This window comes from Esox lucius, chromosome 13 (genome assembly GCF_011004845.1).
Source record: "Esox lucius isolate fEsoLuc1 chromosome 13, fEsoLuc1.pri, whole genome shotgun sequence".
Classification (NCBI taxonomy): domain Eukaryota; kingdom Metazoa; phylum Chordata; class Actinopteri; order Esociformes; family Esocidae; genus Esox; species Esox lucius.
In genome coordinates this window covers 14,827,475-14,842,417 of record NC_047581.1, presented here as the reverse complement: position 1 = coordinate 14,842,417, position 14,943 = coordinate 14,827,475, and the positions used below count along the sequence as shown (strand labels likewise).

The following is a 14,943-nucleotide window of genomic DNA, read 5'->3' as shown; positions in this document are numbered from 1 at the left end:
CGTTTACTGGAGGAAAGATATATTATACCCTCACACCAACTAGTTGGTCTCTCCTTTCATAGAAGGATCTGGGATGTGTGCCAGAAATAGTAAAAATAAAGAAATGAGAAGAATTTAATCCCAGTCAAAAACATGCCAAAACCAGCATGAGATTAAAGACAGCTTCCGAAAAAGCACATTTTAGGACCGAGACAATTATCCTATTTATTCCACAACACATTTTCCCCATTCATTTGTGACACTTTCTTAGGTTGTTAGTGAAAATGTATGCATTTCATGCTAAAGATTTGCCACTTCAGAATTGCTACTGCCTAAGATAATTTAAGGTAGAATGTATTCTGGATTGCTCAAGGTAAAATGTTGGGTATAGGACAGGGGTATTCAACTCTTACCCTACAAAGAGCCTCCCGGGTTCTTTGTTCTACCTCGTCATTATTTCTATAGACCTGGTGTCCCTGGTCTAGAGGGGTCCCCGTTTAGAGGGTTGCAAAAAAAACTGGCTTTGAGGTACAGAAGTGAATACCCCAGGTATGAATGAAATGTCCATGGTTCTCACATTTAATATGCACAAGTAAAATAATCTGAGAACCTGAGTACAGCTGTTATCCAGAGTAAAACTTTATTCTGGCCAATAAAACTGTTTTTACTATAAATTGTTAAGGTACAATAGTTTCCCCCGTTTAACCTTTACTGTAAATTTTAATAATAATTTAGAACACAGAACCAGGTAAAACAGAAGATTCTAGTAATACATAGAGATCCTTTTCTAATTCAGAATTCTATAGAAATCAGGTTATTTTCCAGATATTGGCTTAAAGGGGTATTCGGATGTTAAATGAAATTAAAATCGATTGGCATAAACAGAGGTCAAATGACTTTAGGCCTCAACAAGGTTTAGGCGGCCTGCTGTGCTACATTTGCCTGGTTGCCTATCTACTTAGCTGAAGCGAAAAACAACACGCCCACTAACATTTTCTCTATGGAAACAGAATTGTAGATATATTCAAAATGAATCATCACGGGACAACAGAGGCCCATTCTTGAAACACTGCTCCCCTCTGCTGTCTGGTCTGATCTGTTGACTGTGGAAATATTTTGGGTCTATTCTTTTTAAGGGATATTTAAACTTGAATTATTTGAAATATAAATGAAGTGAACATTTATATTTTTTTAGTGACTTTTTGCAGTGATGAGCATATTCATCCATTTTGTATGCATAAACAATAACACCTCTTGTCAAGGTTGATGGCAACTTCATTTTGAAGTAGTCACATTTTCTTCAACTGATTATTTTCTGTGTATTCCTCCATTCTCTGCTATTCAACTTGAAAGTCAAAGAATTCTCTCTCTACCACCCATTACTTATTTTAAAAGTGTTTATGGTGGGGATTTTGCAGATTGTGGAAAATAGAGGAAATTGAGGCATACTCTATCTTCCACAGTGAATTATTTCTACGTGTTCTCTACTTAGAACATGATTTTACAGATAAAGGGGTCACTGATCAACACCAAAATGTCTGTAATGTTGAAGTGAAAAAAATAATCTGCTAATTGTTTTAAATTAGTTACAAATATAAAACCAAAAATTATTTATTGCGTATGTATTCACCACAATTGCTATGACATGCCTGAGTGAGCTATGGAACAACCAAATGTTTTTAGAAGTAATTCTTTCAGAGTTGTTTAATAATCCAGTTGCTTCACAAGCGTGGTCTTCATGGCAGAGTGGCAAAACATAAACCCATTGTTGGAAAAAACGCATCAAATCACAGCTAGTTTACCAAACCAATTGGAAGAAGTTTGTATGGTCTGATGAGACCAAAGTAAAGCCTTTTGGCCTCAATACTAAGTGCTAAAATTGGACATAATCCTGAGAACACCATCCTTATTGTCGAGCATGGTGGTGTCAACATTATGTATGGGGATGCTTCTCTACATCAGGGCCTGGAAAGCGTGCGAAGACATAGGTCAGAATAGATGCAGTAAAGTGCAGAGAAATCCTGGAAGAAAATCTGAAGTGTGCAAGAGACCTGGGACTTGGGGAGGATTCATCTTTCCGGACAACAATGATCCCAAACATACAGCCAAAGCCACACTGGAGTGTCTTTTAAACAAAAAGGTCCATGTCCTGGAGTGGCCAAGTCAAAGCCCTGACCTCAATCCAATTGAGAATATTTGGAAAGAGATGAAAATGGCTGGTCATCAAAGGTCCCCATCCAAATTTAAGTAGCTTGAGCAATCTTGAAAAGAGTTGCTGTAATCGCTGCCAAAGGTGCCTCTACAAATATTGACTAAAGGGGGTGAATATTAATCCAATACAGTGTCTGTGTTTTAGTAGAAAATATTTAAAACATTTATTTATTTCTCACTTTAATATTATCTACTGTTTCAGAGTCGATCAGTGGCAAAATCACCTGAATAAACCCATTTGGATTTCATGTAACACAATATGTGTAAATGTCCGAGGGGGTGAATACTTTTGAGAGCCATTGTAACTATATCATTAACCACATTCCTAACATTTTCCGTACCTAAAAGTCATACCACAGCCAAAAAAAATATAATATGTTGAATTAATTTTAGAAGCCCCGATCAGTTTTCTAAAGTTCCAAATAAAAATTCTGTCATTTGATTCCTTATTATCCCGTCGAAGAGGCCTGTACATTCATAGCTATAACACACTTCCTTATTGTTTCTATGCGCGCATGTTATGCATAGCATAGTTCCATCTGAACGTCCAAAACCGTGCGTCCTGCTGAAAACCACCAGGTGAGTCTTCTGTTTCCATGACAATGACGCTTACGTTATGAAAGACACAGCTCGACCGCCACGACTTGCTAATCAACCACCAGGTTTGTTCTATTTTGTATTGCCAAAATTACATTTTCTTTGACTAATTGATATATGTTCATAGACGTTTTCTTATCTATTTCTAAGCATTTTCTACACTTTTTTTTAATACTAAAAACATGTTATTCGACATTGTTTTTTTTAATTAGTATCCCATGATGCATCGCCTTATTTTGTTGTAGCTCAGGGAGATGAAAGAAAACGTTCACGGTCACAGCCCATCTCTGTTTTCTAGACAAGAGGATCTTCTTGACCGTATCAACTACAATGCCTAACATGGCAGAACGGATGTAGCCACACTATCAATACCAGGCAACAATTGATATATTAGTGAATATTCGGCGATATATTTTAAGGTAAGTATCATGGTAGGTTGTTATATATATGTATTTTTTTTTCCTCACGATTTGGACAGTACCAGCAGTAGTACATATCCTCGATTGCACCTGCCTCTGTATCTGGCTGTTCTGTCTGGATAACGCTGTTGTAGCATGTTCATGTTAGCAGACTGAGCATACATTTAACAGGCATTGAATTATAGTTTTGTCATGTATTGTTGTTCCTATTAAAATGCAACGCGACCATAGTGAACATAATATCTCCAAACTAACCTTCACAATCAGCATTTACGTTAACTACTACAGTTCTAGTAGAACTACCGTACTGTACTGTTAGCTTTTGCACTTAAGTCATAACTAGTTAGCCCTAAAGGGTAACATTCGCATAAGCTAAATAGAAAGGTTAACAGTTTGGATAGAATCTAAGTCACATGTCATGTATGACTGGATAAGTAATAATAGGTGACTTTATGGTTGATTGGTTGGTTACACGACGACAATCGTAGCGTGAACCAAACGCTAGCAGCTAGGTAGCTAACGTGTTAGCAGGACAGCTATGCCAGTGATGTTAGCGTATAACTATTTTATCTATTTTGATTGTGAATTCTATACGACGATGTTTACAGTAAAAACATGTTAGGACAGTTTTAACCAATTTTTATGGGTCGAACATCTAATCATCAAATTAAACAACGAACTCAGAAAATTGTCTTGCTAGCTAGCTAGATTTGTTGTTAATCTAGAGGTGTTGGTTTGTTTGGGAAGTGGTTGTCAGAAGCGCTTGTGAAAGTCGAGTCGGGCGCTGTCCGCAATGCAGGTGCTGAAATTTTTTAAACGCTCAAACTTTGGACCAGCATAAAATCGGCATGACGTGCATTTGCATTTTAATGAAAAGTAATACTTTCTTGAAAGTATTTATCATTTTTCATCAACTCAAAGCTATTCAATACAGCATTATGACAGGTCAACCAATAAAGGCCAATTGTCTTTGAATGGTGCATCCTCCGAAGATGGAGGGAAATGTCATGGTTTGACAAAGGTGGTCAGAGCACAATAATGTTAGATGTTGATGATCTTTTATACATCAACAATGTTTCAATTTGTCAGTCAATCATGGCCCTATAAATATGTAATAAAACAGTGATAGGAAAAACAAAACATTGGATGGGAAAAACATGAAGAAATATATAGTAACTCCCCACCTAGCTTTTATGCTGAAAAGTTCAACTTTAAATTCTGTACATATTCAAGCAGATACATATAGGATAAAGGCATCAATTGATTCTCACGCAGCACACAAGTAAATTCTATCGAATAGAAAAAAAAGTAGTCATGAAATAAAAACATGAACAACCACTCTACAAGGTCCTTAGGAAACACTGTTAGTGTATGATAGCAGCAGCATATTGTTTTGAGGTAGCACTTGGTTAGGTGATTTTCTTGCATGCGTGGAAGTGTACAACTTCTCTATAAGGTGTGTGAAACTTCTCCCTGCCTTTTATCACAGATTGTGTGTCCTGAGCTTTAATTTCTATTTTAGAGAAGGATGGTAGCTAGTGTGTTTTGCTACTGCAGTTCATTGATTATTTATGTCTTCTGAGAGAGGAAACGCTGGTTGATGTGTAAGGAACAGGGAGACAGAGGAACAACATTAACTGTGGATAACTGAGTATACCAGATCACTAGGAAGGGAGAAAGAAGGTGGAGGGATGTCTACTGGTAATGTTATTACATTGTGATGTCGTTAGAACATCACTGTATTTCGGCATTAACTAAAGTAGGAAAGAAGCAGTCTGGGAAGTGACAAGGCTTACTGGCATGGTGACCGATAACTTAGCTTTTAGAGCATCTGACCAGAAACTGAAAGGTTGCTTGTTCCAGTCCTGAGCCAGCAAGGTGACAAGTCAGTCATTCTGTCCTTAAACATGACATCACCCTAATTGTGTTTGAAGAAAAACATTATTACTCCTCCTGTGTTATCTCTCTGCATCTACTCTGCACTCTTTATGATACATCACTGTCTCTTTCACTCTGTCTATCTCACTGTAATTGCTTGGCTGTGTTGGAGGTCAACTGGTGTCCTTTAGCTTCTGTACATACATTTGATATGAAAGTCACTGAAGAGCATGTCTCACGAGCCATCAGACACACAATGTATTATTCATATTACCAATTCAATGATTTAGGAGGTAGAAACCATGAGCTGTTTTATTGAAGATGTCTAATGTATGCAGGGCTCTCTCTGCACTCAGTAGGGAAAATCAATGTGCTCTTTACTTCAGTCCCAGGGGTGTTGTCTGGGTGAGGGAGTAGGAGACAATTGGGCTACGGCTTTGCTCTGACTAAGTGATGGTGTCTTACCTCACCTCTGGGTGCGGTCTCTGGCTGTGCACTGGATGCATAGACGGCCAAGGAGGGAGGGAGGAACCGGCGGGGAGGGGCTCGGCTCGCTGCCGGAGACAGGCTGCATCATGCCGCACCCTGTGTCATGACGTTCACTGATGTTCCCACTTCTCGGCAGCTGTGAGGGCATTTTGGATTTACTGTCACCGGCTTCATTGGTGTTGTCCACTGAAGTGGAGGAGTAGCCACGTAGTTTGCCTGATTCTTTATAACCTACTTTTTTTTTTATGACCTGTTGATAATGATCTATTTAACCCAAGAATAGTGGATTTCTGCACTGGGTTAAAGTACACTCTTTCACTCAGTACAAAACGTAGACAACACTTTTTGGTTTCAAGTAGAAACATCTTCAATAATGGGGACAGCCAAATAACCCATTTAGGTTCTAGATAGTACCTTTTTCTCCAAGAATGTATTCTGTTTATCAGAGCCATGCAATTTTGTGTTCTGAAATATGTTCTCCTATAACGGTTTTCAGATCATTTGAGGGCTTTTTTACTCAGGGTCTTCTCTCATTAATGCTTTGATGATTATTTTAAGCAACAGGCTGGTGAAAAGCCAAATAAACTGACGTGCCAATTGTTTTCCCGAGGTGTATGCATGGTACGTAGACCACTCACTCGCTGATGATATAGTCAATAGCCTTTTGTAAGCCAATTAGCGTAAGCAACAAAGGTATTGAGCCTATGTGCCCCCTCTCGCCTTGCAAAAAGCATAGGTTAAATATTGTATTGCCTGAGTAGCGTTGTAAAAACAGTGTAATGTTTAAATAATGAACTGTTTTCATCATATGACAGTGTTGGATGGATATGATGACATAGGGACTAGTGACAGTGCAATGTATCGTCTAAAGAGGACTCTCTGAGTCGGAGTTATTGGCATGCAGAGTAAAGCTGTGGCACACCCCATTTGTCTACATATATATATGTATAGGTTGAACGTTAAGGCAAAACCCAAAGGCATGACCCTTGTTTTGATGTTGGCTGTCTGTCATCTTTGCTTGCAGGTATCCAGGACTGTTGAGCGTGTCTTTTGCCTTGTCTACCATGGCGTCCTCCAACGATACCTTGGAGAATAAGCTGCACAGCGCCCAGAATAACCTACTTTTCCTCCAGCAGGACCATGCCAACACACTGAGAGGTCTACATGCAGAGATCCGCAGACTACAACAGCACTGCACAGGTATACCTGCTGATCCTTGAAGTGAACTTCAACAGTTGCAACTAGACCTTAATACACATGTTATACTGGTACGGAATGTTTTGCATGTCAAATACTTATTCAGTGCCTACACATTAGCACTGTCACATTAGATCACAGTACAGCAGTACTGAAAAGGTATCCAGGATTAAACATGAACAAACTACACTCTATGAAACCTAAGTCACAAACCACACCTGAGAGGCTAGCCAGGCCCGGTCCATTAAACCCACTGACCTGCACTAAAACCCTGATAGTCATTTCCCTGCTACTGTTACGCCGACCTGTTACTTACTAGTCTTGGCCCATCTGTGGAGGTCTGCCATCTTACCTCTCTCCATGAGATGCATGCTACTGCTCTAGCTTTCTGAATAGCACCACTCCTGTTAGAGCTGAAGACGTCACTTCCTGGCCTTGACGGTGACATTTGATCCTCTTCTCTTTTTACAGACTTGGCATATGAGCTGACAGTGAGAAGTTCAGATCCAACAGGTAAGATGTTTCACAGGCCTCCCTTCTTTCACGTGACCCCAAGTACACACACACACACACACACACACACACAAACCCACCCATGCCAATGTCTGTTTCACACCTTACTTTCCATGGCCAGACCATTAGCCAGACGTGTCCAGGATTTTATTATATAGTAATAGCAAATTGTTGAGAGATTAATATGGTTCTTTACAAGTGTAATTCAGTCATTAATCCGTAGGATTGGCAGCAGGGTCTCTCTGTTTTGATAGTGCTGTGCTGTCATTGTATAAGTCATGCAGGCCCTGGCAGTGCAGTGGACTGGCGGACAGACATTTGACTGGAATCAATGATGTTCTACCACTTGTAATTGCCCTCTTTCATACTGATTTCACTTTCACTGGAAAGCTTGTTTATTTTCAAAGTCACTTCAAGCTGTTGTACAGCTTGAATTGTTGTGTGAACTAAGATTACATCAACGCTGTATGCTAGTTTAAGCTTGCAATCACCCTGTCTGAAAAACAGTGGGCAGTGCCCATTTTCTGTAGAGCCCAGGCCCTAAAATCTGCAAGGCTATAAATAAGACATTCTGCAGCAGAACAGAGGCGTCTGTATGTCTTTGCTCTGGGAATGGAAGGGAGTGGAAGCCTGGAGCTGTATCCTGGTTACACTCCTCCAAGCCGGAAGCCTGGAGCTATTTCCTGGTTACACTCCTCCAACCAGGAAGCCTGGAGCGGTATCCTGGTTACACACCTCCAACCAGGAAGCCTGGAGCTGTATCCTGGTTACACTCCTCCAACTAGGAAGCCTGGAGCTGTGTCCTGGTAACACTCCTCCAACCAGGAAGCTTGGAGCTGTATGGACCCCTACTTTCCAGGTTCTCCTTTCATTTAATTCCCTACCCCATGTTTCCATGGACATGGCACAGAGTCAATCAGAAGGGTGAATAATAAACGCAGGACAACTGACCATGGCCATGCAGACGAACCACACTCTGGGTTCTGGATCTGTAGAAGAGAGTCTCAGTTGAAGAGTCAACACAAATCACAAGAAACCGGTGCAAATGCGGAAACAGTATAGAAATTGATTCAGTATCAGAACAACTATTGAAAGTACTGTAGAAACAGTGTTTCTGTTTGTGTACTGTGAGTCAGTATTTGGAACTGTATTATTGTGACTCTAGGATAATGTAATTAGGAAAAAATATACAGTATCTCACAAAAGTGAGTACACCCCTCACATTTTTGTAAATATTTGAGTATATCTTTTCGTGTGACAACACTGAAGATATTAGCCATTTTCCCTCCCCGGTGTCATGTGTCATCGTTAGTGTTACAAGGTCTCAGGTGTGAATGGGGAGCAGGTGTGATACATTTGGTGTCATCGCTCTCACACTCCCTCATGCTGGTCACTGGAAGTTCAACATGGCACCTCATGCTCAGCGTCATATCCAGAGGTTGTCTTTGGGAAATAGACGTATGAGTGCTGCCAGCATTGCTGCAGAGGTTGGGGGGGTCAGCCTGTCAGTGCTCAGACCATACGCCGCACACAGCATCAAATTGGTCTGCATGGCTGTTGTCCCAGAAGGAAGCCTCTTCGAAAGATGATGCCCAAGAAAGCCCCCAAACAGTTTGCTGAAGACAAACAGACAAAGGACATGGATTACTGGATTAATGTCCTGTGGTCTGATAAGACCAATATAAACGTATTTGGTTCAGATGGTGTCAAGTGTGTGTGGCAGCAACCAGGTGAGGAGTACAAAGACAAGTGTGTCTTGCCTACAGTCAAGCATGGTGGTGGGAGTGTCATGGTCTGGGGCTGCATGAGTGCTGCTGACACTGGGGTGCTACAGTTCATTGAGGGAACCATGAATGCCAACATGTACTGTGACATACTGAAGCAGAGACTGGGCCCCAGGGCAGTATTCCAACATGATAACGACCCCAAACACACCTCTAAGACGACCACTGCCTTGCTAAAGAAGCTGAGGGTAAAGGTGATGGACTGGCCAAGCATGTCTCCAGACCTAAACCCCATTGAGCATCTGTGGGGCATCCTCAAACAGAAGGTGGAGGAGCGCTAGGTCTCTAACATCCACCAGCTCCGTGATGTCGTCATGGAGGAGTGGAAGAGGACTCGTGGCAACCTGTGAAGCTCTGAACTCCATGCCCAAGAGGGTTAAGGCAGTGCTGGAAAATGATGGTGGCCACACAAAATATTGACACTTTGGGCCCAATATGAAATTTTCACTTAGGGGTGTACTCAATTTAGTGGCCAGTGATTTAGACATTAATGACTGTGTTGTGTGATTTTGAGGGGACAGCAAATTTACTCTGTTATACAAGCTGTACACTCACTACTTTACATTGTAGCAAAGTGTCATTTCTTTAGTGTTGTCACATGAAAAGATATTTACAAAAATGTGAGGGGTGTATTCACTTTTGTGAGATACTGAAATTGGGTGGAGAAAATTATGCTGAACCTTGAACAGTTGTAATCAGGATGGTCTTTGGGCTGATGTGGCTTGAGTTTTGATTTGTGAATCACTGAATGGGAAGTCAGTTGACCTACAGAATAATGTTGGTAGGTTCAGGTTCGCCTGTGTTCTCTCTGGCCTGTGCAGTGTTGACCTGATGGTCCATTGCTGAACAGGCTGTAGGCAGGGACAGGATCAGGTTAGTGTGTGACAACACGCAGATTGACGTGCAGGAAATTAGATTGTGTCAGAGCAGCACTAATGCACAGTCTGCAGCCTACTTAGTGAGGCGGGCAGGGCTCGCTGGCTCCAGCTGGGGTCCAAAACAAAGCCCCCCCCCTCCACACACGGCTAGTAGAGAAACAGCCGCCACCCCCATCCTCCTAATACAACAGGAGAGAATGACAGCTCAGAACCACAGACAGCATTAAGCTGACAGGGTGTAGTCTAGTATTGTATGGAGATGGTTGTTGGGCAGAACTTGCTGTATTGAGGATCCCCGCTGTATGCCAGTGGCTGCATCTGTTTGATACAGTGAGCTAAAAGCCAGGCTATATCTGTACCGTAGCTGCTTGTGAATGTGTGTCAGATCAATGCTAATGGGATGGGGGATGCGGTGGGGGCAGTGTTTAGCTGGCTAGGGAGGAGGAGGAGGAGGAGGAGGAATGATGAAGGTCAGAGAATAGCTGTGCCCATTGCTATCGACCACTGTTGTAATATGAAATAGGAGCTCTGTCTTTGTCTCTCTCGGTCTGTCTGTTGACCATCCGTCTCCTCTACTCACTCATATTAGCTGAGAGTCAAGTGTCGGTGTGTTGAAATTGTGTCTGGGAGGGTTGGCTGGACAGTATATGTAGTCTATATTTAATGCAGTATTGTTTTTGTGTGCAGAAAACAGCGAGGCACGCTGCAGGGAGCTGCACAGTAAGTGTGAAGAACTGGAGGCACAACTTAAGGTGAAAGAGGAGGAGAATATCGAGCTGCTGAGGGACTTGGAGCAGAAGAATGCCATGATTTCTGTCCTGGAGAACACCATCAAAGAGCGGGAGAAGAAGTACCTGGAGGAGCTGAAGATGAAGAGCCACAAGCTGGCTGTCCTGTCCGGGGAGCTGGAGCAGAGAGCCAGCACCATCGCCTACCTCACCGCTCAGCTCCACGCCACCAAGAAGAAGCTCCTGGCAGGCAGCTCGTCAGAGGTCAGCCCCAACGTCAGCCCCGTGAGCTCCTACAAGCCCGCCCCTCCCCCGGCCAAGGACTGGCAGCCTGGCCCCGAGACGCCTCGGCGGCGCATGAAGAAGAGCCTGTCTCAGCCCCTGCACTCGGAGCTAACCGAACTGTACCGGCTGGGTTCTGATGGGAGGAGAACGGTCCTGCGGGAGGCTGTGGACGCTATGCCCGACCCCACCCCTTTCCTGCAGGCCGCCCGAGACACGCCCGACCTCCAGATGGTACGGCCTGCCGTCATCCCCCCCATCGCCTGCGACCGCTCGTCCAGCCCCCGCCACAGCCCGGCACGGGACCGTCAGCACCGGGCGCACGTGGGTGTGGCCCACCGCATCCACCACAGCAGCCCTCCGTCGGCGCCGCCTCAGCCGGAGCTGGAAGTGCTGGCTGTGGACCAGGTCAATGGGGACAAGGTGGTGAGGAAGCGCTCGGGGGCGGACAGAACAGTTTAACACACACACACATTACCTACTGTATAATCAGCTGCTCTTTACGCGACACTGTGTCAGGCAAAGAAAGTAAAATGGAAAACAGACAAAAAAAAGAACCATTTAACATCGTTCATGGTCCATCCATTCACAAACTGTAAGAAACTACTGTAAGCATGCCAAATGTTTCAAACCCATGTGACTTACACCTCCATACGCATTCTTAGACTTCCCTGCATCTCCTTTCGCCTCCTAACATATCCCTGTATACTCATGAACCTCCTTAAACATTCATACACCTCCTTACCACTCCATAAACCTCCTTAAACCTTACACATCGTCACACCTTCCTACTTCTCCATACCCCTCCTTACAGCTCCATTTGGCTTCATCTGTCTCTATCTTTCATTGTGCTTATAAAAATCTCTGCCAAACATCTGCATTACTGACTGTTTATCTGGCAAATCCATACACATATTGTCATAGTTCATACTACAGTTAAGTTATTCATGCTTCATCAGCAATACATATCAGAAAGCTACCGTATTATTCAGCAGCTACCCACGTTTTAGGAGTTAACTTATTAAACCCATACTGATGGATTTTTTTTTCATACTGTGTTGTTATGACATTACCACAGGATAACAATACAACAAGATAGAATCACTCACCAAATAATTGGTAATTTGTTTAATGGAGAATTCTACAATGTTTGATAGTGAAAGGGTCCTCATCATGGAAATTAATGGACGTTAAGGGGATTTGCAAGTATGTTGTGTATTTGTTTATTTTTTTTTGCCAAATCACCGTAAGTTACATCAACCAAATATTTTTTGGATACTTTTTTTAAACAACTTATTTTTAGCAGTGGCTAAACATTTGTCATGGTGTTACTGGTTGCTTATAGAGAACTAAACCGTCAATATTTCTTTTTTTATTGGCCCATAGACTACTTTCAGGGTGAGGAACCATCTAACATCAAGTTGTAGTTACCGAAGTCCTTCCGAATGAGTCAAATAGAGTGAATGTTTGTATGTGTACGTGAAAGCACAATTGAGGTGTCATTGTCATTGTGGATCTATGCTAACGACGGACATAGTCATGGTGCCATAATCCACATAAAACCTGGAGGCAAAATGTGACTGATTTTTTTCTTTTTTTTTATCGCATTGTATCATTCATTTATCGCATAATGCATTTTAGAATCACTTTGAATAAGTTCTCTGTTTAGGCTTACCACGGCTCTGCAGTTTGATACCCGGTAAATCTCGTCAGGACAAGGTGACGTTTGAGTTGCTTTTCCTAACGCGAAGAGACGCTCTTGATTTCCACTCTTACAATTTCAGTCAATAGTGAAAGTGATAACTTTGGCATTACTAAAAGATTGTAGACACACATCTTTGTACAACCTTTTTCATTTATAATATCTGTAAATATATAATAGATTATTTTATTTATTTTAATGGTTGTTTTACTTACATTTTAAAAGACACCTCAAGTATGGAAACTAATGGAATTGTGGTAACATATTGTCATGCTTCTCACTTCACACTGGTTCCTGATTAATAAGTGCAGTATATGCAGTACAATAAAGCAGACCATTTTGTTACTTATTCTTACTGTGTTTTGGGAAGAATTGAGCCGGTCATAGGCTTTTACCACTTCAAAGAAGTCTTGGAGGCGAGGCTAGGAAGAACCTGGAGAGGAAACGTCTTTCAGGTTTCCAGTGGACATATGAAAAACTGGTGATTGTGTGCATTGTCAACAGTTTCTATACTGGGTGGGGGTCAAAGAAGACCAACATTGTCACTGTCATAAGTTATTATCGATTCTAAAGATGGTATTTGACAATGCATGTTCGTTTGGTCGATGGCAAAACGGCATGTATTACTGCTAATATCGTGTGGCATTGCTTCTTGCTGTGTCTAAATGAAAACAACTCAGATTGTTTCCGTAGCTAAATGTCGATATGTTATAAAACTATGCTTATGTTAAAAACTGATAAGATTGGTGTGTTGTTTCAATATCTTACCATGTCGTTGTCTTCATTAATTATGGATATGTAATGTATTTCTTTGAAATGGTTTCATTCTTGTAGGAGTTTCATCGGAACAATCATATTTTATGAATGATGCAGTGTCGTCAAGAAAGTATTCAGAAAGTATTCAAGTATTCAGACTCCTTCACTTTGTCATCGAACCACTCACAATACACCAAAATACCAAATGTAATACTTTTTTAGCCTTTAGTATTGAAACCCTTTGCTATGACACTCCAAATAAGAACGTGATTGGGTCCAATTGTGGCAGACTAAAAGGGACTTGATCCAGAGAGGGCTATCTTTTTAAGCATTAGAACAATCTAAAGCACTTAGTGAAAATGTTGGAATTTGTTAATGTCCTTGAGTGTTCCAGCAAAAGTCCACTTTAAACCCCATTGAATATAATGCAGGGAGACCTGAAGATAACACTTCACCGGATCTGCAAATAAGAATGGGACAAACTGACCAAAGTATGCAAAGGTCGTGGGGGCATACCCAAGAAAATTCATAGCTGTGATTGCTGTCAAAAGCGTCTACAAAATACTGAATAAAGGGTCTGAATAGTTATATACTTGAGATATTTCCCGTTAAAATTTTCAATCAATTGGCACACATTTTTTCGTCTTTCATTATTGGGTACTGTGTGTAGCTGGATGGGAAAAAGCATGTAATCAATAACACATTAAATGCATAACATAACATAATGTGTAGAAAATGAAGGGGTGTCAATTTTTCCATTCTTACAGATTTTACACGGTCAAATGTATATATATACGGTGTGTTTGGAAAGTAATCAGACCCCTTCACTTATTCCACATTTTGTTATGTTACAGCCTTATAAAATTGATTACATTTATTTTAATCTCATTAATCTACACAGAATACCCCATCATAAAAAAGCAAAAACAGAGTAAAACATGAAACTAAACAAGCCTTGTTCAGCAGTCCCGCAATAAAATGTGTAGTTCGTGGTTGCCTTCTCGAGAATCGAACCCGGGTCGCCCACCCGGGTCGCGATGGGGGGGATGACGATAGGCCGTAGCATCTGGAGGTCGGGCGTGTCTCGAGCGGCCTGCAGGAAAGGGGTGGGGTCAGGCATAGCGTCCACAGCCTCCCGCAGGACCGTTCTCCTCCCATCAGAACCCAGCCGGTACAGTTCGGTTAGCTCCGAGTGCAGGGGCTGAGACAGGCTCTTCTTCATGCGCCGCCGAAGTGCATATTAGTATAGCCTCTTCGCATTATATTATTTTCACTCATTAACATCACAGAAGTTTTAATTTTTTATTAGACTCGATTAACTAGCATTAAACTGAGTAACGTTTCTTATTAAGTTTACCTCCTCCACAAATAGCACCTATGCATTTTATGGCTTTTGCCACTGGCCGTTTTAACAGCTAATTACCCATTCATGAATTACATAGATACAGTATCTATCAATATAGGTGACGATAGTGATGGCCATTCGAGGCTTCATTAGCGTTATTTTAGCAGAAGAATATTATGCTGGCA

The 14,943-nt window shown here is 41.7% G+C and overlaps 1 protein-coding gene across 1 annotated transcript; it reads left to right on the top strand.

The window, feature by feature from the left end:
- Positions 1–2,790: 2,790 nt before the first annotated feature.
- On the top strand, positions 2,791–13,393 carry ccdc92 (coiled-coil domain containing 92). Its single transcript, XM_010895076.3, has 5 exons — positions 2,791–2,852; positions 3,033–3,206; positions 6,598–6,773; positions 7,242–7,283; positions 10,633–13,393. Exons 3-5 carry the CDS (start codon positions 6,638–6,640, stop codon positions 11,415–11,417), a joined length of 963 nt encoding a protein of 320 aa, XP_010893378.1. The 5' UTR covers positions 2,791–2,852; positions 3,033–3,206; positions 6,598–6,637; the 3' UTR covers positions 11,418–13,393.
- Positions 13,394–14,943: the final 1,550 nt, after the last annotated feature.